Raw genomic sequence first — 26142 nt, 5'->3', positions numbered from 1 at the left:
AAATTAAGCGAATTGAAAAATCCCATTTGATCGAAACATTTTACATCGTTATATGTTTGCAAGACCTAGGTCAATTCCGGAGATGGCCAAAGACAGAACCACATTTTTGGTATCTTCTACACAAAGGGTCGACATTTTGTATCAAAGCAAAACACCCTACTCTACTGATAGTGTTTTTTTGCTGGTTGTTTGATGAAATTTTGCGCAGTTCATTCTAGCGTGTCAAGAACAAAACTCATTAATTTTTATCATTCTTATATTTTTATAGTTATTTTGTACTGCTCGTAGAATCGATTTGATAAAATAAATGCAATTATTAATCGATCTTTTCTCACATACTACAAAAAATATAACGCCTTTCCACTAAAGGTCCTGAATTAAAAGCTTTAAACAATAGATATATTTCTTATAGAAATGTTAAATCCAATGTGAATTTTAAAAAGAATGTAATAAAAATTAAAACGAATATAATACACTGGTGGCCAAAACTAAAGCAACTAAAATTGCAAGGTTAATAAATGCCGCCTAACTTTTTCAAAAATTAAGATATCGTGTTGTTTTAAATCGACAACTTTATTTATTAAAAAAAGCATTAATGCAAAATTCATTATGAAATAAATATCAATTTATTGATAAGGAAATTGTCTCTATTTTTGTTGGAACAAAACTAAAGCAACTCTAAAATACAAACAGATGATTGGTAAAATTGTAGTTATTTTGACTATGTTTGGGTTTTTACACCTCTTTCAATCCTTATACAGCATTTTTAAATGAATTTTATTTCAATAACATGTGTTTGGTTTTCTTTTTTGACTTACTGCCAAAAAATTTAAAAAAAGGCTAGAAAAAAATACAGTACTCCCATAAAGCAGCTAACTACCATAAAGCAGCTAACTACAGGAAATGATTTCGGAGAAATAATCCATGAATAAATACGGAATTTCGCGGATTATAAGTTGATTTTATGCAACTATATCAGTATGACAGTTCAGCAGGGAAGAAGGCTTCAAAAGAACATCGTACTGATCAACAAATTGTCATAGCAGTGAAAAATACACATTTGGGAGTTCAAAGGAATTTCTGAGACGGCTATCGGTTGGATATAACCTCAAGAACAGAGCGTAGACGAGCTATGGTAGCAGGAAACTATCAAGAAAGTGCTTTTATGTCTGAAAAGAACCGGAAAGCCAGATTGCCTTTCGCAAAAGTTCAATTTAGTTGGAATCCGACTCAGTGGAGGAATATTATGTTCTCGGATGAATTAAAGTTAAATATTAAAGACTCGGTCATGAAAAAAATTATCGTGATAAAGTCCAAAAATTAAAGGCCCATGTCACAGTATTGCAAGGGAAGTGGGGTTCGATATATTTACGACCTTTATGGAGTAATGGATCGAATTGTTTATACAAGTGTTTTGGAAAACGCAATGATTTCCATGGCGGAAGAAAATATACCACTTGTTTGGGTGTTTCAGCTTGACAATAACCTCCAAAAATACACCAAAATATGTCAAAGATTGGCTGTGAGATTCAAATATCAGAGTTTTATAATTGGCAATTGGCAATAATTGAAAAATCTTTGGAGTATCATAGATAGCAAAATCAAAAGAGTTTCGCAAACAAGTAGATATAGCCCCCTTCCTGAAGGTTCAATAGGATAATCAAGGATCAAATTCACCATTTTATTGATTCAATGTCTCGTAGGAGTGCTGCCGTAATGAAAAAAATGGTTCTGCTGTCGATTACTAGAAAATTTACCTCTTTATAAGAAAAAATCAAAACGTTGCTTTAGTTTTCACCAAGCAAATTAGGGTAAAAATACCTACCTCTGGAAAAAATTTCAGAAAAATGTGATCGTTTTTACTAAACTATAGTTAAGCCGATTTTTCTATTGATATGTGTCCTTCATAATCAGATCTTAACATGTGTAATGCAAAAAATATATATTTACTCGCTGAGTTTTAATGAGTGTTTTGCTTATAAGAGAGTTTCTTATATGAAAACATTTTACTGTGGTGGTGTTTTAGAAGAATAATATTAAGTCCGGGGTTTTCTTATATAACATGTTTTTATATCCGTGGTCTACTGTATCTTTGTTTGAGATGATATGTCCTCAGTCAAATAACAATGAGACATATTTTTGACCTTGTGCATCTTTTTCGTCCTTATGTTCTTAAACTGTAAACTAAATCCACAATATAGAGGATTTAGATAGAGTCCTCAAAAACAGGAAATCCATATTTGTATGTTTCCATCGCTCTGTTCCATATCTAGGAAAACTAATACATTTCGAATAAATTGTATATTGTAATTTTCTTTATTTATGAAAATTAAAAAAAACGCACACATTTTCAGTCACTTTAAGTAAAAAATTATATATTTTTTATACCAAAGCAAAATTTGTACATCTTATTAAGGGGTAAAACATTGCTGAAATGTGAAAAATCAATATTTCGAGTAGTTCATGAGATAAGAGAACGCAATACTTGAAAATGCACAGAAATTCAAAACTGGGGTAGGGGGGTTTCTTCAGATTTTGCCGGTCTTGATTGGTTCAAGATTTGCAAATTGAAAAATGTGTCACCGTGTAATTGTGTACATATGTACAGAAATAAAATGCAAAATAAATATCAATAATAAGATATGACGTATATATAAAGTTTATAATATTAATATTATTGAACACACATTTTCATAGTTTTAATATTTTGTATGGCCGCCCTACTTCTCCTGACAAATTTTAAAATGTGGCTTATTGTGCCTGATGACCCCAAAGTTCATAGTTAAGTAAAAGCTAAGTGTCAATAATTATTGGGGGTTCTTCAAAAGTATTTATTTTTTAATATATTGTTTCGTGACAATTGTTTCGTGACAATTGTTTCGTGACAAACTGTTACAAACTTCTTCGAGTTCCCTCGCAAGAGTGCTTGTAGAAATTTTAGGGTTTTGCATAATTCTTATAATTTTGAGCTTCGGACCACCTGCTCGCCTTAGCTCCAATTTTCCTTAGTTTTCTGCTCAATTAAATGCATTGCATATTGCCTTTCCTATAACTGAAAACGTTTCCGACAATTCGACCACACTTTTCCCCAACTGGCCGTTGTAATAAATTAATTGTGTAAAGCGTTATTTTACTAGCCATATATATTTATTGTTGTTGTTTTTTCTTTCGTACCGGCCCCTGCCGACCGAGGGGGCCACCTCCCCATAACGTAGGGAGAGCGTTCACCCCATAATCCGGATTATGAAGGGTTAGTAATGTAGGGAAACACCGGCTACACTAAAACATCAGGCGGTAAATAAATTAAATTACTTTAACTAACTACAGATGGGACAGAGACAAACAAACTACACGAATGAAAACATCTGGCAACTACTTGTCATCTATTATGTAAAATAGCATTTTTAATAATATGTATAGGATCAGACATGGAAATACGATTGTACAAGTTATTATATATAACACATAGTGATCTAAGCGGATTACTTAGCTCAAAATTAGATCTCACTAAAGGAAGATTTAGCGGTATATAATTACGAGTAAAACGTGAAGATCCTCAAATTTTATTTCACCATTTAGAAATTTTGAATCAATGTGCCCACGTAAAAGTCTTATTAAAAATACAGCTCTAAGCATTAAACGTCTTCGTTCTAATTTTGGAAGATCAATAAGTTTTAAGCGATTCTTATAGAGGGGAAGTACTTCAACTGTACTCCAAGGCAAACCTCTAAGAGCAAATAATAGAAATTGAATTTGGACAGATTCAAGTTTTTTGGAATAACAGTTGTAAAATACATCCATAAAATACATTCATATTCTAATGTAGGACGAACCAAACTAACAAATAAACGTTTTGTCACATAAGGGTCGTCAAACTTCTCAGACAATAGTTTTATGAATCCTAGTAAAGATTTCGCTTTATTAACCCAAGATTCGATATGTAAGTTAAATCGCAATTTCGCATCTAAGACGACACCAAGATCAACAAAGGAAGCGACATTTTCTAATTTGTAAGAACCAATAAAATAATCGACAGGAATTAACCGAGATTTAAATAGGCTAAATTTTTTACATTTCTTAAGATTAAGTGACATGCCGTTAATGTTGCACCAATTCTGAAGAGAGTGCAGACCATTTTGAAGATTAATTACTTGATTTTGCGGGTCTAAATTGTTCTGATGGTGTGTGTGACCTTGAGATGTCAACGCCCGCCGCTAGAAAATATAACATAAAAAGTTTTAGTCGAATATTAAAACAAAATGGATCATTTACAGGACCTGAATTTAAACAACACAGTTAGCGGTGATAATTAACATGCTATGGCTATGTTGCTGAATGTGCCCCATCAAATGCGGAAGCTACCCCGGGTAGGGGCACACTCGGCGAATTTGACTTTTTTTACAATACTGTAAAAATGTTAAACTAACACTCATTTATTATATGTTTTTGGTACTAGTTTTTATAATTAAGTATCAGAGGACAATAATCAGCCATAAAGTTTTTATATATGTTGAATAAGTACTGAGATATAGAACTCTAAACAAAAAGTGCCGAAGGTGCCCCAGTCTCCCCTACTAATGAATCGATTTACTTGACGCTCTATTCTATTGATTACATACGAATTCATTAGCGGAGTCGGCTTAAAAATATGGATAAAAGTCGGATTCTAAATCTGGTATCAACATACTCGTATTTGAAAAACAAAAAATATTATTTCAACTATTATACAATACGAGTAGTTAAGTTAATTATATCGTTGTACTAAAGGTTACTTTCCAGTGAGTTCGTTCAAGTCAAATAAAAGTATGCAACATGGGCCATAAATTTAATATTTTATATTTCATTGAATAACGTATAAGAATGGAGAGCTGTAATTACGGATTTAAACCAATCTTTACTGATATTTTTTTAAGGATCTATTCAACGAGTGTCCGCCTCATACTTGCATCTACATTAAAAATTGAGATTTGGATACTGGAAATCAAAAAGCGTGGATGTAGGTAGTCCATCCCGGAGTATTACTGGTGATAATGGATTTCTGAATTACAGTGATGATGTGAACACTCAAACTGGCATTAAAATATTGAAAAAAAAAATCAGGGAATTGGCGCTAAATAAGCTGATCGAATCAAAAATGTGAACAAATTCGAAAATATGAACTACCCCGACAAGATGGCCTGTTCAACCTGGCATCTAAGAATTGAGTATGTTTTTTTTCTATGCTGACATTGCTGAAAGCTACTTCCAGGCGAAGGTGCTCTCAAGGTTATATAAATAATATTAACGGTCATTTTAGATTTATCGGAATAAAATACCTTGTAAAAGCTGAACCAATTTCGGCATATTTAAACTTACCTTCAGTAAATAAAATACAAATAATCTTAAAATGCTTACAAAGTGAGTGGGTTAAGACAAAAACTAATATCAAAACTTAACCATAAAAATAAGTGAAGAAGAATGCATTCAAGGGAGAACTTTCACATTTTGCATATACATACCACGTTTTGGTATAGCCGAAAAAAATCATCGCTACATAGAAATATACCCTACCTACTTGCATTATTTTATGATGTTTTAAGGGTACAAGTAAAGGTATTATGTGTGGGCCCAAGAGTTTGTAAAGCCTCGAATGTCATAAGTCGACTGAATCGGACATGTCTGTCGACATATTCTAATTTTTAAAAAATGTATTTTGGCAATGGTCGGTTAATATTTAGGGGATCATATCAACGAACAACTTTCTTGGCTGTTTTCCAGGTTGCTCTAGAGACCACAATATTTACACCAAAAGAACCTAGACCGTTTGGAAATCAACAAACCAATCATAGTACTCGGATTTGTGAGAGGTACTAAAATATTTACAGTGGTCTACATATTCTAATATAAAAAATATTATATAAATATTATAAAATTTTGTATATTTATGTGATCAAATGCTCAAACCGTTTTATCTACTGGTATATATGTACAACATATACATTAACTCTTTATGGCCCGAATTTTTTTCCGCGGCTATAGAACTATTTTCTGTGGGTTTAATGTAGCTATCCTAATGAACAATATTTGACGTCACTATGTCCGGGAGATACCGTGCATTATTTCCGTAAAATAAAAGTCGACGAAAAAATTCTTTTAATTACACATTAGGTTCTTTTTTACAAGAATTAAACATAATTTGGAGGGTACAACTCGTACATTTCGATATGAAGCTATTTAAATAATTTGGGCTGTATACACAAGTTGGTACTGTACACACTTTTGCACTCAACTACATATTGAAAAGCACATAAGAGAGCGAAAAGAGAGAACTTCTTTGACAGTTCTACGCTGAGAACTTACTAAATGTTACTGTGTAAATTTCTTCCAATAAGATTTATCCAGCACAATTCGACGTATTTCAATCAAGTTTTAACATTGACAAAGTCAAAAAAGATTTTTCATTTTTATATTTTAAGACTTTTATTCTTTAACAATTTTAAAAAAATAATTTCAATCATTTAAAGTGAAATTACTGAATATTTTGCAAAAATCTTACTGGATGGCGTCTGTTTAATTTTCTCAGTATTTTTGCAAAAGAGAATAAAACGGCTTATTCTCTGAAATAGAGTAAATGTAAATTACAGAGTAAATGTTACAGGAAAAGTAACCATACACAGCTTACAATAAGATATTTTTATAAGGAACACTTTTATTATTCCCACCGAATTTTCTACATATTTTAGTAAAACATTACCCGTTTAAAATGTCCACAAACTTAACGATTTAATATTATTACAAATCTACACGTATACAAAAATTGATTTCAAGTGAAACAGCGAAAAGAAAAAAATTATGAAATGCTTCAAATATCAGTGTACCAAACGAAAACATATGTAGAATAGATGAATAACCTTACATTTAATTCGTCGCCACAGAACGTGGCTTCATCGATCGAGAACTGTAGATCTTCCGCTTTTTTGCGTTCTTCGCTTAACTGACGTTCCAATAGAGCTATTCGCGTTTTCAACTGAAGCCCCCAAGTGGCCAAAGAATGTGCGCATGCGGAAGAAGAAAAATAAGACGAAGGAGATGAGATTAATAACAGATAAATAAAACTACAACAAAACAGCATGTTTTAAATATTTTCTCATATCGATTATATTTATTATTGTTGTTGTTTTTTTTTATATATATATTATAGATACAAATACATACATACAATGTTGGTTGATAGTATTTAATAACATTTACAAATACAAAAAATAGTTAATTACTAGTTATAACAAAAGCAATAAAATTCGCTTAGATCGTGGTGTGCAAAAAAAAATGTTTTCTCTTTTTCGATATAGGGAGATGGGTTTCCATCCGCCCGATGATACTGGCATAGCCGGGCGGATAGTAACAAAAATAATATAGTAATGAAAAAAATAAACAAATGGTCTTAATTTAAATTCTTTCTGAAAAAAGAAAAAATTAAAATTTCTTAAAAAAAAGAATGAGAGAGAAGTGAAGAAAACTAGTTTCTGTTTTCCATCATTTCGTTGAGAGTTGGTCGTGGAATTTTGAATTTTTGGCATGGTGACAATAAACTTTAGATTTTCACTGCTTTCATTATTATAATGTTTTGGAAGAATATATATCTGCAGGTGAAGATCATCATTTTATTGTTGTTGTGGTTGTTGTTATCAACGTTCTTGTTTGAGCACTAGGCGTGGAAAAATCAAGAGGTATAGATTGGTCTACTTCAGCACATTTCATTCTAAGTTGTTTGTGCGTGTGTTTGTCTCTGTTTGTATATTTGATATATGTGTGAGTGTGATTTGTAGGACAATTACTATTCTCGTTGATATCCGTTCTCGGACATAATCGTGTCCACCATGTATTGTAGTAGGAAGAGGACAAGCATTGATTGTCTTCCTTTTTCTTAGTTATATCTTCATAGGTCTTCTGCGGGGGAACTATTTTACTTAATACGTAAAGGGGACAGTACACTATGAAGGATACAGTGCTTCTCATGGTTGCCAGTCCAGCCGCGGAATTCTCGACGTAGATCGGCCAAACGGAAGCTACGACGTGCAATAAGTCTCACCCAACGATCGGCATCGCTAAGTAATTTCTAAAGAGATGTGACAAAGAAAATTATGTGAAACCAATTGTTGCGAGGCAACGAAAAAGAAGAAAATTTGGTTTTGTCATTAGAGAAAGAAAAAAAGGAAAGTTTGGACAATATCAATTACAGACATATATACATACACATTTTTTGCTTAATTTTCGAAATGGACCAAATCGAATTTACCTAATAAATATATTTGTTAACAAAATAAAAACATAACAGTAGTTATTGTTGTTATATTTTATATTACCTTTTTGTTTATTCTATTTGTAAAGATCCTAATGTTACCACAACTTCTCTAGATAATATATAAAATCTTTTTTTTTACAATTTACGGCTATAAAAATCAAATCTTAATGCGGTGGGTAGAGATTTTACACCATTTTAATATAATTAAAATCTTCGTAAATATCCTGCTTTTTTATTGCCGAATATTCAGTAGTACTGGCTGCTGTTCATTACAGTTCAAGTTTGATGTACTAATATACAAAACAACATAATCTAATATTAACACATCGATGTGTGAAATGGAAATACAACGTTTCTTCAATATATGCACCGGGAACTAAGCACCTGTATATTATTTACGGTTCGAAATACCATTGCCATTATTTGGATATATTCATCCCGCTTATATGCAGTTCTATTAATTTTATAAACGACCAGGCTGAGAGTATTTTTTTACGCCTTTTTTGTAGTATTGCATTGGTTGCGGCATCAAAACCTATCATTAGTTTTTTTAATTTGTATTTTTGCCCACTGACGCTTTTCTATCTTATACCTCAAAAAAATTATTTAATGAAAGTATAATCCTTATGAAATGATGACATTTTAATAAATCAAATTTGGGAAGGAATACAAAGGAAGCGAGAACAATTTCCTTAAATATGCTGTTGTCAGTACTTTGCACCTGGTTTAAGCAGCTAACACACGTTTCGTGTTTTGCTTCACTGTCAACCATCTTCAGTTTGGTCTTTAACCCTTTGGGCCTCGATTTTTTTCCGTGACCATAGAACTATTTCCCGTGCACAGATTTATTGTGTTTACTGTGCAATACTATCCTAAATAGGATGTGAACAAAATTTGACGTCGCTATATTTTTTCCTTCGGGACATACAGTAAATTCTTTCTGAAAAATAAAAGCTCAATATCAAGAAAAGCAAATACAATATCGACGAACAAATCTTCGTCCTACAATCGTCTTAATTTAACCAATCGTCGTCTTATCAAAATGCGTGCTTAGTTAAGATAAAGATGACATAAATTATCGATTTATATGAAAATTTGTCGACATTGTATACAATTTATTACTTTTCTTAAAATCGAAAATGACCATCCTTTACGCTTCATACCATTTAATTGTTGGCTACAAATAAAATTCAATATCGTTTTTTTTTTTGTGACAATTACGAATGGAATCAATTCTCTTTATTCGAATTCATTTGCCTACTCAATGTTCGGCATTACAAACAAAAATCATTTAAACATAACATGCAATTAACAATTATGTTAATTTGGTGTTTTTGTTTGGGTGTGTATGTGGTGTGTTTGTTAGCATCATATTGAATTGAATTAGTAAATGAAAACAATAAAATTAAACACAACACAAATTAATAGTTATTGGGAAAATGTCGACATTGATTGTGTACAGAAGACATACAAATATGTATGTATGCATGTCGAATGAATCCTTTAAATATCTGTTGTGAAAGAGTGTGTTAATTCATCTCACCCTTCAGAACCCAACTAAATTGAAAAAAATGTTTATTTTTTTAAGAACCATCTGACTAGGACAATGATCTCATTTTGTCCTTTGTGACATTAAAATTGTATTCTGCATAAAATGTGTATGTATGTATGATGAAATTTACTCAAATTGATCAGTGTGTATATGTGATAGAGAAAACCTAAATAGGTAAAATAACATGGGTGTGGTGTTTGTTTTCGCGAAAGATCAATCTCAATCGAATGACTTTTGTGGTCGGTCTGCTGTCACATTTGTGTCACTCAACAGAAGATTGCAATCGCACATTTAAAAATTAGAACGTATTAAAACGAAAGAAAATAACAAACAGGAGAAAAAAACAAATATTAAAAACAATGGCAAAACTTAAATTAAATTAAAGTTTTCGTTGAGAAGCCACGTGGAAAATAGAGTCTCTCTTTGTCGCAAAACCAAACTTTCTTTTTCGTTGCCACCGGCGATGAGGTCAGGGAACGTGACGGCGAACGTTCGACCAACGTTGTCCGCTTTGAAATCGGTGCCAGCGGTTGTTTCGATGAGAGCACACCGAACGGACGCCGTATTGCCATCAGAGTCGATGCTGTTGGTGGTGGATATGTTATATCACTGAATATATTTACCTCATTGATATTCTTCTGGTACTGCAAGGCTTGATTCTGTGAATCCTCACGATCCAGATCACGCTCGATCATCAATTGCTCAATGTGTTGTTGTTTCTCACGCAAAATGTCCTAGATATGTAGATAATTTTATTTTGTTTTTTTTTTTTGCAGATTAAATGAAAGAAAAAAGGAAGTAGAAAATTTTATTGTATAATAATATCATTAGAAGTGAAATATATATGTATGTAGACAGTATTTCAAAACATTCTTTGAGTTGTAACCCCAATAACAGTAAAACCAAAACAAAAAATAAATCGTTAAGAAGGTATTTACATATATGCAATATAGATATTGAATGGTCCAACAAGATTTTAAATATAAAATTTGAGTATATCTGGATTCATTTTCTATATTGTAACGTAAACATTTTTAGCATAACCAGAACGGAAGCACGAAATAGGGGTCAAGCAAGAAACACCTGGTGACGAACCCATGAACTAACCCGAAATAACCTTACATGGGATGATGCAAAAAACACGGTTAGTTGCCGTAACCGAGTAAGATGGCGATGCTTCACGAAGAAAACCTATGCTCTCATGAGGAATAAAAGGAAAAAATAAAATATATAGTAGCATGCAAATTAATAGAATTTCAACACTAATTCTTACTAACAACACTAGTAACACTAACTGATTCCTTTCTACACTTTTTAAAATCACTATTTTGTGACATCCTTTATGGCTTTCCTATTAAAAGAATGAAAATAATCAGAAAAATGTCCCATTCATTCCCATTTTCGTTTGCAAAACAATAGCAATGGATTAAGAAAATGTGTAAAAAGTGCATTAATAGTCAGATTTTTTATTTGTTTTTTCAGAAAAAAACATATTTTTGTTTTAAAATAATTTATGAAAACCCCAAATCCGCGCACTTTATCATAAAATGTTTATTTAAAATGGATCGGAAAACATTCTACAAAAAAAAAAGAGAATTCATAAAAGTTGATTTCTGATGGATAAACGAAATGAACTCTAACTCTGTTTGCGGCTATTTTCGGCTGTTTTGGAGATGAGAAGTTTGAGGTCAAATCGAATGATGAAACTTGTTTTCATGGACCGTAAACTTAATATCAGAGGGCGACATTTGTTGACATTCAAACATTATACGAGTGACATAATGCTCGTAAGATTTCAGATTTTCTTTTCCACTTTTACTCGATCCTTGTCCGGAAAACCTTATATCTATGTAAATTATGAATAACGGCTGTGGATATTTACTATTTTACACACATAAAAAACTTGTATTATTTAAATCGGATTTGTAGTTAAAACTCCGCTTTTTAATAACCGATAAAAACTTTATTGAACATATGTAATGTGTGCCCAAATTGTAAGGTGTTTTAATTTTAATGTACGCTACTGTGTCATCGAATATATCGCTGTGACTTACTTTTCTGTGTTTGTCTTTTTATCGTTTCATCGGTTTATTTTAAAATAATGTCGACCATTCAAAATCTATTATGCATAAACTCAAATATATATATATATATATATATTTGTACATATGTATATACAACTTATACAATAAGGGATAAAAAGAAAAGAACACTTACATTAGCCTTATTTCCATGCATAAGAAATCGGTTATTAGAAGACTCAAAGTAATAAAAACAAATGCTTCCCGAAGAAAAAAAAAACCATTAACATGTGTGGTTTAGAAAATAATAAACCAAATAAGGGAAAAATGCAGCCCAAACAGAAAATAATAAAGAAAACATGTTATAAAACAAAACAAATAAAACAAAAGCGTGCAAAATAATATAAAAATAAAAAATGTTTGTTGTTGTTGTTTTTATTTTAGAAAATATATTTAAGATTGCTTTATTATTATTATAAAATATCCAAAAGTAAAATAAATTTGAATAAAAGAAATAATTTACAAGAAAATAATAATAATAATAACATATAACAAAAAATATACAACATAAAAATTATTGGCAGAGGTTGTAGAGGAAAAAAACACAAAGGAATATATTTTTGTTTATACAGGAAAAACAATGTGTAGGATTGATAAGGTATTGGTTTAAGTTTAATATGTGTGTCTGTGTTAATTTAAAGAAAGTAGTTGAAAATTGTTAAGTTAAAAATAAATATAATAAATATTGTAAATACATATTTGATGAAGTGATGGAGTTAGGACTAAACAAATATTGAGGCGCTATAAAAATTAATTGAAAAATCTAAAAATAAACCTTTTAGAGACGAATGAAATTAGTTGGACAAGTTTCTATAATAGAGTGAAACTCTAACTATATTTAGTTGTTCGTCTTTACTATAAAACACATATTTATCCGATAAGGTATTCCAGTAGTCGGCACGAGTGTACTTTTTTCTTTATATTGTATAAATGATCATCTTCATTAAAAATACTAAATTACAGCCAATTTGGTTGAAAACCAACCTCACCAAAGTACTGAGATTAACGGGGGCTAATCTAAAAAGTGAACCCATATTCATAATTTTTAGTAACAATTCTTGCTGCCACCCAATGACACTTCAAAATATTAAATAAAAGCTAAAAGGTACTCAAAATTTTTAAAATATAAAAAATTAGGAGGTAAATTTTATGGGGACTACCCTAATAAGTGAAAACATATTTTTAATTTTTCGTGCAACGATGAGAATCTACAATACTAAATTAAAGCCATTTCGTTTCAAAAACATGTCCAAAATACAGAAATTAGGAGGAGATCTATTGTGATTTCAACAGACGGACAGTCCGACAGATGGATATGACTAACATAGCGACATAACATTTTATGATCAAGATTATGAATACTTTATGGGATCTCTGATGAATATTTCGAGGTGTCTAACAGAATGACAAATTTTCAGCTGATGGCCATTCTCGGTCTCAACAATTTTAATTTTGTATTTTGATTTAACTCGAACCTACTCTAATTCAAGAATGTCCCTAAAAAATTCAAGTGAAAATCTTAACAATTTTTCAAGATATAGCCGATTTATTGTGTTAGCATCAAGTGACGGCAAGAGGGCTTCTCAAACTTTTTACGCGTTTTCTCCAAACATTATTAATCTAAGATTCTCCCCTAATTTTTGAGCTAAAAAATAATTACAATATACTTATCTGATACTTATAACATAGCTTGATTCGATTTTTCACAGAGATATCTGACAACATAAGTTTATTCAAACTATTTTGCACATTTAAAAGGATTTTTGTAATTTATCTGATTTAGCCGACTACTGTCACAAATATCAAACTTAGGAGTACTTGCAGATTCCTCCCCAATTTTTCCTGGATAAATTCTCATTCACAGATTTACTCAAAGCTATGCAGTTAATGAAGATACTTATTTCAAAATATACACATTTAATACTGTTTTAACAAATAAGCATCTCTCTGAAATCCTTTAGATGTTAACAGGGGATTTTTTGTAGCACCATGTTAAGGGTATGAAATAGAAGCTATTTTGACAAAGCAATATTAAAATTAAATTTCGATTTGTGATATTCTTTAAATTACTGCGTGTAACAATTGGTTTCATTTGGCAATGGCTATTAGAGAATTCTGAAATATATTTTAAATTATACATTTAAGGCTCGCTCTGCTCCCGTACTGCAAGAATTTACTAGTTTTTAAAATTTTTCGATATCATAAAGGAACATTTGTTATCGTAGTGAAAAGTAGTAGATTCCTGCAGTACGAGAACAGACCATAAACAAATATAGCTGTATTTTTAATTTACAATTTTGTGTTTAAATAATACTAAATAAAATATTTTTATATATACGATATTGTACGAAAAAATAATATAGTTACATGCACCAATTCCTCCAATTATTAAGATAAAATACAATTATAGTTGAAAAATGAAATTCTGAATAAATAAGGAATAAAAAAAGACAATACTGCACTTTGCAGGACATTTTTTTTACAGAATTCAATATCGATTCAAATGGAAATATATGTACATATATTAATTTTTATTTCATTTCATTTTTTCAACTTTAATTGTATGTTGTTATACAATGGATATACAAATATGATAGTGTTAGTATATTAAATTAATAAAATTATACACACATGTACATGTATAGCAAGTTTGTTTTGATTTTATTTATTGGGGTTATCAATAAGAATTAATTATATACTTAATTATTAAATTTCAATTAAATTTGTATTCATATATTAACGTTTTTTGGGTGTTGGGATATATATGTATGTTGGGGTGGGAGTGGGGTGGTGGTAAATATTAGCGTACCTGCATCGAAAATTGTGTTTTTGGCGTTGTTACAGCAACAGGTTTAGCTGACGACGATTTGCGCTGCTTGGAAAAAATTGGGATTTGAAAATGTGGGTTAATTGACATTAATTTGGGAATTTTTGCTGTTGTTGTTGTTGTTAGTGCTTCTTTGCATTGGTTAAAAATCATAATACTAAGAGAATTGTTTCTTGCATTGGTTTGGAAAATTAGTTGCACATCTTGATTGAACTTAGTGGGAAAATGAACAAAATATTGAAATTAACAAAGAAAAACTCAAAAACTTTCAAAACAAACAAAAAATAAATATTTTAAACTGAAAACTTTAATTGCATGCACCAGAGAGTTTGGCTGTGCACAGAGAAGTACAACAAACAAGTCGAAGGAAGAACAATTGATGGAGCTTGTGTTCCTTTCTATACCTGAGCATTCAAGCGCAAACGCGATGTATTCGTCGTGGCAATGCTGTTCATTGTGCCAATCGATGTGAGAGATTCACGGGATCCGGTACGGGAGAGACGAGACTTTTTCGATGATGGTGACAATGAGACCTTTGCAATTGGTACAAAGACACCATATTTGGGTTTACATTCGAAATATCTATTGAAAGATGGAAAAATAATATTTAGTGGGTAAATTAAATAAAATATTGCGTAGTAATTCGACATAGAGAAATACTCGACAAATATTTCCTGCGCATATTTTGTAACAAAAAATAATATTTATAGTTTTTCGTATTAACTAGTTGTTTTATTTTGAAAATATAATTACAGTCGAGCTTCAGTATGAAATACTCGATGTATATGTTATTGATATAATTCATTTTAAAGATATTATTTTTGTGTTTTCTATAGTTTTTTTTTCATCTTCATCATCATCGCCCTTACAAACAAAATTCAAATAAAAAAGCCATAAAACTCAAGAGGTTTTTTCATTGATTGAATTGTTGAATGTTGCTGCCCGTGGCCCAACTGATGAATTATCATTTTCTTAAAAAAAATTAATTAAAAAAAATATATTCACATTATTTTGTGTTTGCAACAATCTTACTTTTTATCACAACATTGATAAGATATTTTCAAAATCAAATTTTGTAAAATTAATAGTATTTGTCGAGTTGTTTTTTTCTGTCATATGCCCAATATCTTTAAAATATCAATACATACCTGACACCATCAACGGAACCATCATTTTTGCCAGTTGCTTCGTCGAGCTCAATGCCACACCAATTGCCAGAGGCGAATTGTGTTTCGCCTAAGTAGCGTAGAATACCAGGACGACTGCCAAAACCGGAAGATACTATTACGCGATCGCCAACAGTCAAACCATTTTCTTTTATATAAACGAGAGTTATGTTAAAATATGTGTATCATATTGAATTAGGAACTATATAAGCAATGTAATAATATTCGAAGATTGAAATGATTTTTGGGGGTGTGACGAATTCATTATAGGGATGACAGCCCTTGATATATACATTTAAAACCCAGAAGGACAAATCCGCCGTGATGCATATTTTTTTTTGATAACTGTGAAGAAAAAACTTTATATCTTTGTCTACGGTTATAGCCCGTTATTTCAGTCAAATCGAATGAGGAATATTTTTTAAAAAATATCGTTCTCCTTCTATCTCAAATCCTTGTGCGTATTTTTCATCGTTATTTTCTTGATTTTTTATGGTGAATATTTCAATCGAATCCGACAGTTCTTCATACATTTTTACGAATTTTATTAATACACACACAGCAAAAGTCGACAAAAATTGGAAAAGTCTATGAAAGCGTGTGCTTTTTTGTTCTTGAGAATACATTCATCATTCGATTTAACAGAAGACATGTCATCTCAAAAATAATATGCAATAGCCGCAAACAAAAAGCAAAAAAAAAGTGAGCTAAGACGAATTTGTCATTCTGCTATCTTAATATACTCGCCGAGGGCTTTCGTCCCCCTAAAGAAATTTCCAACCCCAAAAATCTTTTTGCACTGTGAATTATATTTCTTGACAAAAATATTGTACAACTGGTCGTCAGCATTTTAATGGCGATATAACTTACTTCCTGGACTACGTAAAAATGAACTGCGTATACTGGCTGTTGGTGACACTGTACGTGAACGATCTGGTGACATTTTTGAGAGTGGCGATGTTGGTGTTTGAGCTCCAGGCAATGGAGCCAATGTGAGGCGTGTTAAACGTGAGAATATACCACGTTTAGGTTCACACTGGAAGTAACGTTTACCGGCAACACAACCATCATTTTTACCTTTAATTTGGTTGTTGATAAAAGCAGAATTATTATTGAAACAAATATTTCACAAAATAAAAAAAATTACACAATTTTGTTTTGTGTTGAATTCAAACTTACCACTGGGTTCATCTAAAACAATGCCAGCCCAGTCTCCGGGAGCAAAATGTGTTTCACCAATATAGGCTATTTGTCCGGGACGTATGCCACCAACCCATACCCTCTGTCCGATGATGAACTGTTCCGTGTCATGTGTCAATATGGCGCCATGATCTGTAAAAATAAATCAATAAAGAAAAAAGTGTAAACGTTAGTTAAAAGCCCACTAAATACACCATTTATATGGTAGAGGTAAGTCAAAATGGTAAAAAAATGATCATTATGAAATATTCCCAAAAAAACCATAAATAAATTCTATGACAATTCAATTTTTAATCATTTAATTAATATCGATGTGAACACCACCATTATCAATAGCAATACATATACACATGAGATGTTATAGCTTATAAAAATTTATATAGATGTTGTTGCAGTTATATCAGTTATGACGGTAATATACTCGAGGTTTTTGTTTACATTTTACTTTTGTTAGAAGAAATAAAAAATATACAAAACGAGTTCATGATGTCATTCCAGGTTTAGAGATTAGCCTTAATTTACATGTATCTACGACGATCACCGCGTGTGTTTCCATAGACACTTTCATAATTTACACAGTCTAATTTGTATTCATATTTTGTGATAGTCACATACAATTTAAAAACATTTTGCGGAAATATATACAAATCAATAAAAATTATAATAACAAATAATATTCGTAAAATGTGGTTTGATTTAAATAGAGATTAGAGAATCATTACAATATTTATGCCGTCTTCATTCTATTTCGACTGATATGTGTTAGGATAAAATCTATAGTATTTTATATTCAAGATGATGTATCGTCACATGGTACACCAATAAAAAGAAGTTGTTTGTGCAATAAAATCGTAATCGGTTTCTAATACAAAATATTATACACAACTTTGAGTATAGCAAGAGTTAGTTCTGCATTTTACAGTACATCCAATCGATCGGAATCGAATTCTATGTGTAGGGTCCGAAAACTTTTGCTGTCCACCTCTGCACCTCCGCACTTTATATATTTTTTTTAACATTACGATATACAAAGTTTGGATCAAATCGAAACATATTTAAATTCGCTTTTTATATCCTCAGCATTAGGGCTACTGAGAGTATATACACTTTGATACGGCAAAATGTGGCTCATAGACTCCATGTGTCTTTGGACCAAATCCGTTTCAGGGAATTTGGAGTCGATTTACAAATGTGCGTCGTAATATTATTCGAGGATGGAAATGATTTTGGGGGGTGTGACAAATTCATTATTCAATATTCAAATTCGCCATAGGACAAGTTTTTGAGTTATGGTGTGATGTATATTTTCTGACAACTGTGAAGAAAAAACTTTATATCTTTGTCAGCATTAGGGCTACTGAGAGTATATACATTTTGATATGGCAAAATGTGGCTCCTAGACTCCATGTGCCTTTGGACCAAATCCGTTTCAGGCAATTTGGAGTCGATTTACAAATGTGCGTCCGTCTGTCCGGTTCGACGATGAGGAATATTGGTGCACTTCAAATCATAGCAGGGCCATATAATACGGTTTCAATTTTGGCCAAAACCTCACGCATATCTTCAAACCATAAGCTCAGGGTATATATCTGTAGGAAATACCGGCTGACACTTTTTTACTTGTTGGTTAGCCAAAATTCGTTAGTCATATAATGCGGTTTTAATTTTGGACAAAAACTCACGCACAAGCATCGATGTGTGAGCTGATGCGTTATCTTGATGCAAAGACCATAATTGGTATTCCACAAACCTTCATTATTGGTACGACAAACCTTTAAATTTAGAGAATATGCATCACTTTCTGAGCCGATTTATGCATGTCAGTCCATCTGTTTGTCCTTGTTAAATTGTAAACAAAGTACAAGTCGCATTTATTTGGACCAAGGACGAACCCTATTGATATTGGGAAATATCGGTTCAGATTTACATTTAGCTCCCATACAAAGTTTCGTCCGATTTTATATAAATGGTGCTCCAAAGACCCGAAGTTAGACCGATAACCACAAAATTTGGACAACGTACTGAAGTTACAATATCCTAACGTGTGGCAAATTTTGTTGAAACCTGTTCAGATTTGGACATAGCTTCCACATATATATTTTCATCCGATTTTAAGTAAATGATGCATCCAAGGACCCAAAATATGACAAAACGTACTGAAATTAGTATAACTTAACCTGTGACAAGTTTCGTTGAAATCGGTTCAGATTTCGATGTAACTTCCATATATTCCTATATTCCTTCGAAAATGGTGCATGTTTGTTAGATTGACACCAAATTTTGCACAAGGTACAAAATTGACCATAGAATGACGTAGTTGCGTTTTGTAGAAATGCAGAGGGATCGGATTTCGCCTTATGGAGAAGTGGGTGTTTTTTTACAAAATGTATTTTTCTAAATAAAGTGTGATTTTTTAATCGTCAAAGAAATGTAATCCAAAAAATTCCGATGTTAATCTCAATGTTAACAAAATGCCCATTCAAAATACCTAAAATCGGGTTCCCAATATAGGGGCTATTGTCGAAACATATACCTACATTTACACATTTACATTATATTTGCACGCACATGTTCATTAAAAGTTTGAAGGTTTTCGGTCTTTATATTGGGCTATTATATTTCGGTTTGAATACACGATTTGGACCATCATATACCTAACAAATATCCTAGGAGTATGAAAATGTCAGTATTTTGAATCAGGAAATACGTCCATTAGGACTTGGATCACTGAGGCGGCATAATCAGCCAATGAGTATATTGGAAACACTCTTATTTTCTCACTGGATGATTAATATTATCTAATATATTTTATAATATTAATAAAAGAAATAACTCTTTTTTCTCTACTTTGATTTTCAATATTTGATAAGTTTTCAGTAATTTAGGTCATTTATTTATTTTTTTTTCTTTTTTTTTTAATAAAACTGAAAAAAGCCAATGTCGAACTTGTAAGAAACAATAGAATTCTCGTTGATGGTGTAATTTAATTCAAACGGATATTGTTGAACGCTTTACAGTGGAAATTAATGCAATTTATGAATTCATTCATTTGTTCGATTCGTTCGGTTTACAAAATATTAAAATAAATGCAATTATATCATGGCCACTGATTGAAAAACACAAATGCAGCAACATCAACTGCACTAATAGTCATACTGGCAATTATTGAAAAGTTGCAATAAAAAGTTGCACTTTTTGTAACTCTAAATTGGCTTTGTGCAAGTTTTCGTGATTTCAAGTGTGGGGGAGTTTTTTTTCTGAATTGCAAAAAGAACATAAAACCGATTATTATTAGACTGTTATTAAGGCAAAACTGGCTTGCTTTTGTTTTGCAATACATTAGCAAATGCATGCAAATTATACCGACAATGCCTGGCCTCTTTCTGAACTCCCCCAACACCGTCAATTGGATTTAATACAGCAACGTAACAACAACGCCAGATAAAATTTAATAATTTCAATGGAAAATAAACAACGAAATTGCCAAACATCGACATCGAATGCAATTAAAACAAAAACAAAAAACATCAATTTGATTTGTTGTACTAAAAGGAAATGTATAAAAATACAACAACCATAATAATAACAAAAACAAAATGTTCTTGTCAGATGTTAATAGCTTGTAGTGTATCTTTGTAAAACATGCAGTTTATTTACAACTATTCGATTAATGATATAACGATTGTAGTCTCGTACATATGGACCTCCTGTACCAATTCCAAAACACAGCCCATTCATGAGAAAGAATTACGAATAATCCCACAATGACTTCTTGATTACACCCAGTCACATTTATTCATTACTGTGTTGACAATTTTTGTTTTTTTGCTTTTGTTGAGAAATTAATGGAGTCAAAACATTTGACATCCTACTGGTGTTGCCGCCAAGTAGTCGCAGCTGTGTGGGCCGGCATCAACAGTTTTGTCGTGTCATGTGAATGTCAAAGATTGACTAATGGCTGACTGACTTATCGATGGCATGCAAAATACCACAGATATGATAACGACAATTTCTGTTTCGATTTTTGGCCGCGATGACGGCTCAAAGCGATCAATAAATATGTTCGTTTACAGCGTGAATGATGTATCACGAAATGTTTAAACACTCCTTGTTGGTGTAAAAGCATTTAGGCGTCAAACAGAACACGATTTTAATAAAGAACATAGTTCAATAGTCGAAGGAGAACTTGGTTACAATGTTAATTACGGGGAAGCCATACACTCAAGATGCGTCGCCAGTAAGGACCTTTTTGGGGTAATCTGGATATCGACGTTGGCTACGTTGATTTTGGTAAAAATTTAGCAATTGTGGAACAATCATCGCTTTCGCACTTTTCAGCCTAAAACATTTTGAAAATTGCATGGCATGATCTGCACTTGTTTGGATTGTCTTCAAGCTAAAACTTAATTTGTTTGTAGGAAATATATTTTTTGTACATTTAAATAACATTTATGATATCTTTGTTAAATGATGTTTGACAACAGTAAGTCTACATTTTTCATACATCTTAGTCCTGAATACTCGAATTGGATAAAAAAGAACACCATAAGCACAGCAATATAATCGGACAACTAAACTTTAACGTTCTACGGAGTTTAACTTCCATAGTGTCTAAATTTCGCGATATTTGCATTATCTTGTGTAGTAAATGTAATATTATTTATAATATTTCTAGATATGGGTTTCAAAATTCCACGAGAACCTTTTACAATTCTGAAAAATAATATGGAAAAAGTATACCGGTCTGCATGTGGTAAAATTTTCAAAGCAATCCGCGAAGGGGCCCCAAGCCAGACTTAAGCCAAACATTGACCGATCAAATCTGCCATGCTTATTTTTTTGACCAAATGTCGGATGCTCTAGTTAAAATTGTGACCCAAAAATAAAATTGAGTCGTTTGTTTTGAAAGGCTTAAGTTTACTTTTTCTTCGATTGAGATATTTAAAGTTTTGGGTTTGATTTGTTTCAAAAATATTGTTGAGTGGTATTAATTTTGTACCAAGATTTGTATCAGAACCTAAAATAGACTTACACTACTTTCAAAATGGACGACTCAGTTGTTGGTCTATTTCTCCCTAATAGGTGTACACATTTGACATAACCGAACCTACATTACAAATTTCGAAAACTGTACTTTGACCACGAGCATCGTCATTGATATCTTCTCGGCCTACCTTACACCGGTTATATTGAACTTTTGATCTGCTCATAGTAGACTCTCCAAATGCCACAGGTAAATGTCGTTGCAAAATTACAGTAATTCCGATTGAGACATCATCTAAAATCGGCTCACATGTTATACCAGTATCGCTATATATAGGGACCCTACTGAAATTGAGACTAATATTGACTATTTCCGGCATAGATTTTTCTCACTTTGAACAGAAAATTACGGACAATTACATCGGATCATTAGATCGGAAGGTATAGTTATATGGATTCTTTGGGAAAGCGTGGACCTATTGAGGTCGTTTTAACATGCAAATTGAAATCTATTGAAAGATTAGAAACTCTCCATTATTTGGGCATAGATATGCGCTGAAAGAATGAAATAAAGGCGGCCATACAACCTTAAAATAAGTCAAGCCAGAGACAATTATTTGTATATTTTCCGAAACATATTGAAAACGCAATGAAAAATGGATTGTCTTATTTCTATTAATTTTAATTTAATCATAAATCATGTCATCAACTTCCATCCATTCAATACGATTGTTTGGTTTCTTCAGTGTCCAGTTAGAGTTAATTTTGAACATGACCATCATCGTCGTGCCTCTATTGAATTGTCTTGCGCCACCTGCGCCATTAGAAAAACATGATGCATTTGATGATGGCATGACAATTGACGGTTGTTGCCGTCATCACATAAATTGTTCGATTCATATGTTAATAAATGTCACGTCCAGTCTGTCATTCCATAAAGAACCAGAACGCAAAAACAAAAAACAACAACACGAAGACAAACGTCTCAAAATGCTCAAAAGATGATTAATAAAGAAATTTTGCAATGTTTTTGTATTTTTTGCTTTTTTGTTTACATCTCTGGTCGATGATGTGGAGGCAACGGCGGCAAATGTGCCATAAATATCGCTTCGTTGTCAGTTTTAGCCGCGACATCTACTATTCATGCCAATGTGCCACCATTTAAGGCAACATCAAGTGGCACAGATTGTATGGCAAATGCAACAGTAAAATGGCTGCTGGTAGTCTAAGATGCCGTGGCTGCGCTGATCTATCGTTTGGTCGGTCGATCGATCCATCGATCGGTGAGCCTAACACAACAGCCCGAATGAGTAGAAAACCAGCCACCTGCGCATGTGCCGCCTCTGCTAGATCTGCTAGATCGAGAATGTATGTACATTTGTGTTGCGTTTTGTACACAAACGACAACGACCGCACTCCGGCTAGTTAGTTAGGGAGGTACATACGGCGAAGAAGAAGAAGAAAAAAAGAAAAATCTCGCATTTGGGAGAAAAATAAATCTTGAGTTTTTTTGGTTAAGACAACAGAAAAGAATACTACATTGACAGATGTTAGACGAAGTCTGTATGTTATGTTGTTGTAGTTGTTTTAGATATTGGGTTATTCTAGAAAAGTTTTAGTCGGTAAACGATAAAGAGGAGCTTTTTAGTAAATATTTTTGCATTTTTGTTGTTTTTGTGAGTAAGAGTTATTTATTGTTTGTTCGTTTGTTGGGTTTAATTTGACAACGTTCACTCTTACCTGAACTGCGTCGACGGCCTGTGGCCTCTACGTATAAATCGTCTTCAATTTTTTTTATTTTTTTGGAAAAAACAAAACATAAACATTATTACCAATTGAATTTTTCTTAAGTTATGAAGTAAGGACAATAAAAAATCAATTGTTCTTTTATTTATCAAAAAATATTTTCAACTTACATGGAGAATTTGACTTAAAAGAATAGCGTGATGGCGAAGAAAAACGATCCATTTCGGGCGACAATGACGAGCGTGTAAAACGCTTAACTGTCTCCTGATAGAGGTCTGCATTTATTTGAATATTGGCAAAGCATGGATGGGTGGATGGTGGAATGCATGGTTTGGGAAATATTTGTATTAAAAAATTGAAAATTTGATTATCAACAAATTCATATAGACATTTTATTTTACAAAAATAAAGTGTTAATCACACACACACGCATATATTCATAATTATTTATTTATTTATTTTATTTATTTAATCTATTAGTCTATGGATAATTCCTTACAGACTATATATGTACATAACTAATAATTGTATAATTAAAATTAAGAATTTAAAAACATTATTATTTTACTTTTTATAGTATTAATATCCATTGTAAAATCGATAAAATTATAAAACGCGTTAAAATCTTTTGAAATTCTTGTTAAAGGATCAGCGTTTGCATAGTTCATCCTGGAGAATTGAATTGCTAGTGGTGCATAGTCGGGTAGTACGTTGAGGAACATTGAAATTTATGTTGTTAACAAGAAAGCCAGCAGAAATATCACCCATAATCACATTATAAAGAAATGAGACATTTAGCATTTTTCTACGGCTTTCCAGAGTTGGCAGCTTGATCAGTGAGAGTCTATCAGTGTATGGTGGAAGATTATCATATGAAAAGTTCAAACTTCGTAGACAGAAAAGTAGGAATTGTTTTTGAACAGACTCGATGCGGTCGCTGTGTGTTTTATAAATTGGATCCCATATGACCGAAGAGTATTCCAAAATTGGGCGAACAATTGACATGTATAAATTTTTTGAAACATAAGGATCCTTAAACTCTTTACTCCAACGTTTCACAAAACCAAGAACTGATTTTGCTTTGTTTATAGAAACAGAAATATGAGATTTAAAGTTAAGTTTACAATCCAATACAACTCCAAGATCAACGAATGTATCAACTTTTTCCAGAGAATAATCACCGAGGGTGTAACAAGTATCCAATAATTTTTTTCTTGTGAATCTCATAAGTTTGCATTTCGAATAATTAATTTCCATAAGATTAATGTTGCACCAGTTAACAAACGAATTCAAATCATTTTGAAGCAGCTGATTATTACATATCTCCGAAATGCTAAGAAATATTTTCACATCGTCGGCATACATCAAAATATTTGAAAATTTTATAGATGAAGGTAGATCATTTATAAATAAAGAAAATAGGATTGGTCCAAGATGACTTCCTTGTGGGACTCCAGAAGAAACCATAATACTCTTCGAAATGGCGTTTTTAAAACATACTTTTTGTGTTCTATTTTGTAGATATGAAAAAATCCATTCGGAACTTCTATTTGTAAATCCAATGTTTTTAAGTTTTAATCGTAATAATTTATGATTAACTTTATCGAATGCCTTGCTGAAATCTGTGTAAATTACATCAGTTTGCTTTCCTTGAAGAAATCCTCGATTTATAACTGTAGTGAACTGAATGAGGTTTGTTGTTGTAGAACACTTCCTCTGAAATCCGTGCTGATAGGGTGAAACAATAGAACTAATGCAATGGATAAGGTTTTCAGTAATCAGTTTTTCAAAAAGCTTTGGAATCACGCTTAATTTTGCTATTCCTCGGTAATTGGCCACATCAGATTTATTTCCGTTTTTAAAGAGTGGAATGATATACGATGTTTTCCAAACCTCAGGAAAAACAGCTTGAGTTATGGAAGCATTGAACAATATGGTAAGAGGATAAACAAAAGCATCGGCGCACTTCCTTAGGATGCAACTCGGGATATTATCTGGTCCAAAATCATAGCTATACTTTAAAGTTTTCAATCCATTTAAAACCATAGAGCTGTTTAATAGTGAAATAGATATTGATTGATTAGTATTAATTTCGAAGGGGTAGTTGTTGCCGCTAAATGTTTTAGTAGAATATGTTGTACTGAAGAAGTCTGCAAACATGTTAGATATAACATTTATATCACAGGATTCAGCATCATCGTACTTTAAATTTGGTGGAAAATCGGTGGATTTGCGCTTCGAATTGACAAATTTGAAGAAGGACTTCGGATTCTGTTTAAAGTTGTTTTTGAGTTTTGTCAGATAAT

General features: G+C 32.0%; 1 protein-coding gene across 4 annotated transcripts in view; it reads right to left on the bottom strand.

Annotated features, from left to right (window-relative positions):
• Positions 1 to 7942: 7942 nt before the first annotated feature.
• The window catches only part of LOC133331801 (restin homolog), a 70769-nt gene continuing 52569 nt past the window's right edge, over positions 7943 to 26142 (bottom strand). For 2 of the 4 annotated variants that reach the window (XM_061540177.1, XM_061540175.1), the window contains exons 3-11: positions 24007 to 24111; positions 23831 to 23872; positions 17087 to 17239; positions 16778 to 16984; positions 15890 to 16055; positions 15146 to 15323; positions 14724 to 14786; positions 10457 to 10567; positions 7943 to 8095 (exon numbers count right to left, since the gene is read on the bottom strand). In XM_061540177.1, coding sequence (XP_061396161.1) covers positions 7943 to 8095; positions 10457 to 10567; positions 14724 to 14786; positions 15146 to 15323; positions 15890 to 16055; positions 16778 to 16984; positions 17087 to 17239; positions 23831 to 23872; positions 24007 to 24111 — 1178 coding nt within the window. Of the gene's footprint in view, positions 8096 to 10205; positions 10568 to 14723; positions 14787 to 15145; positions 15324 to 15889; positions 16056 to 16777; positions 16985 to 17086; positions 17240 to 23830; positions 23873 to 24006; positions 24112 to 26142 lie in introns of those variants that run through there. The other 2 variants (XM_061540176.1, XM_061540174.1) reach the window with 2 other exon arrangements.

This window comes from Musca vetustissima, unplaced genomic scaffold, assembly GCF_032173495.1.
Source record: "Musca vetustissima isolate MV318-11 ecotype Yass unplaced genomic scaffold, APGP_CSIRO_Mvet_v1 utg1603, whole genome shotgun sequence".
NCBI lineage: Eukaryota > Metazoa > Arthropoda > Insecta > Diptera > Muscidae > Musca > Musca vetustissima.
Note: the sequence above shows the minus strand (reverse complement) of the source record. Positions and strands in the feature narration are given on the sequence as shown.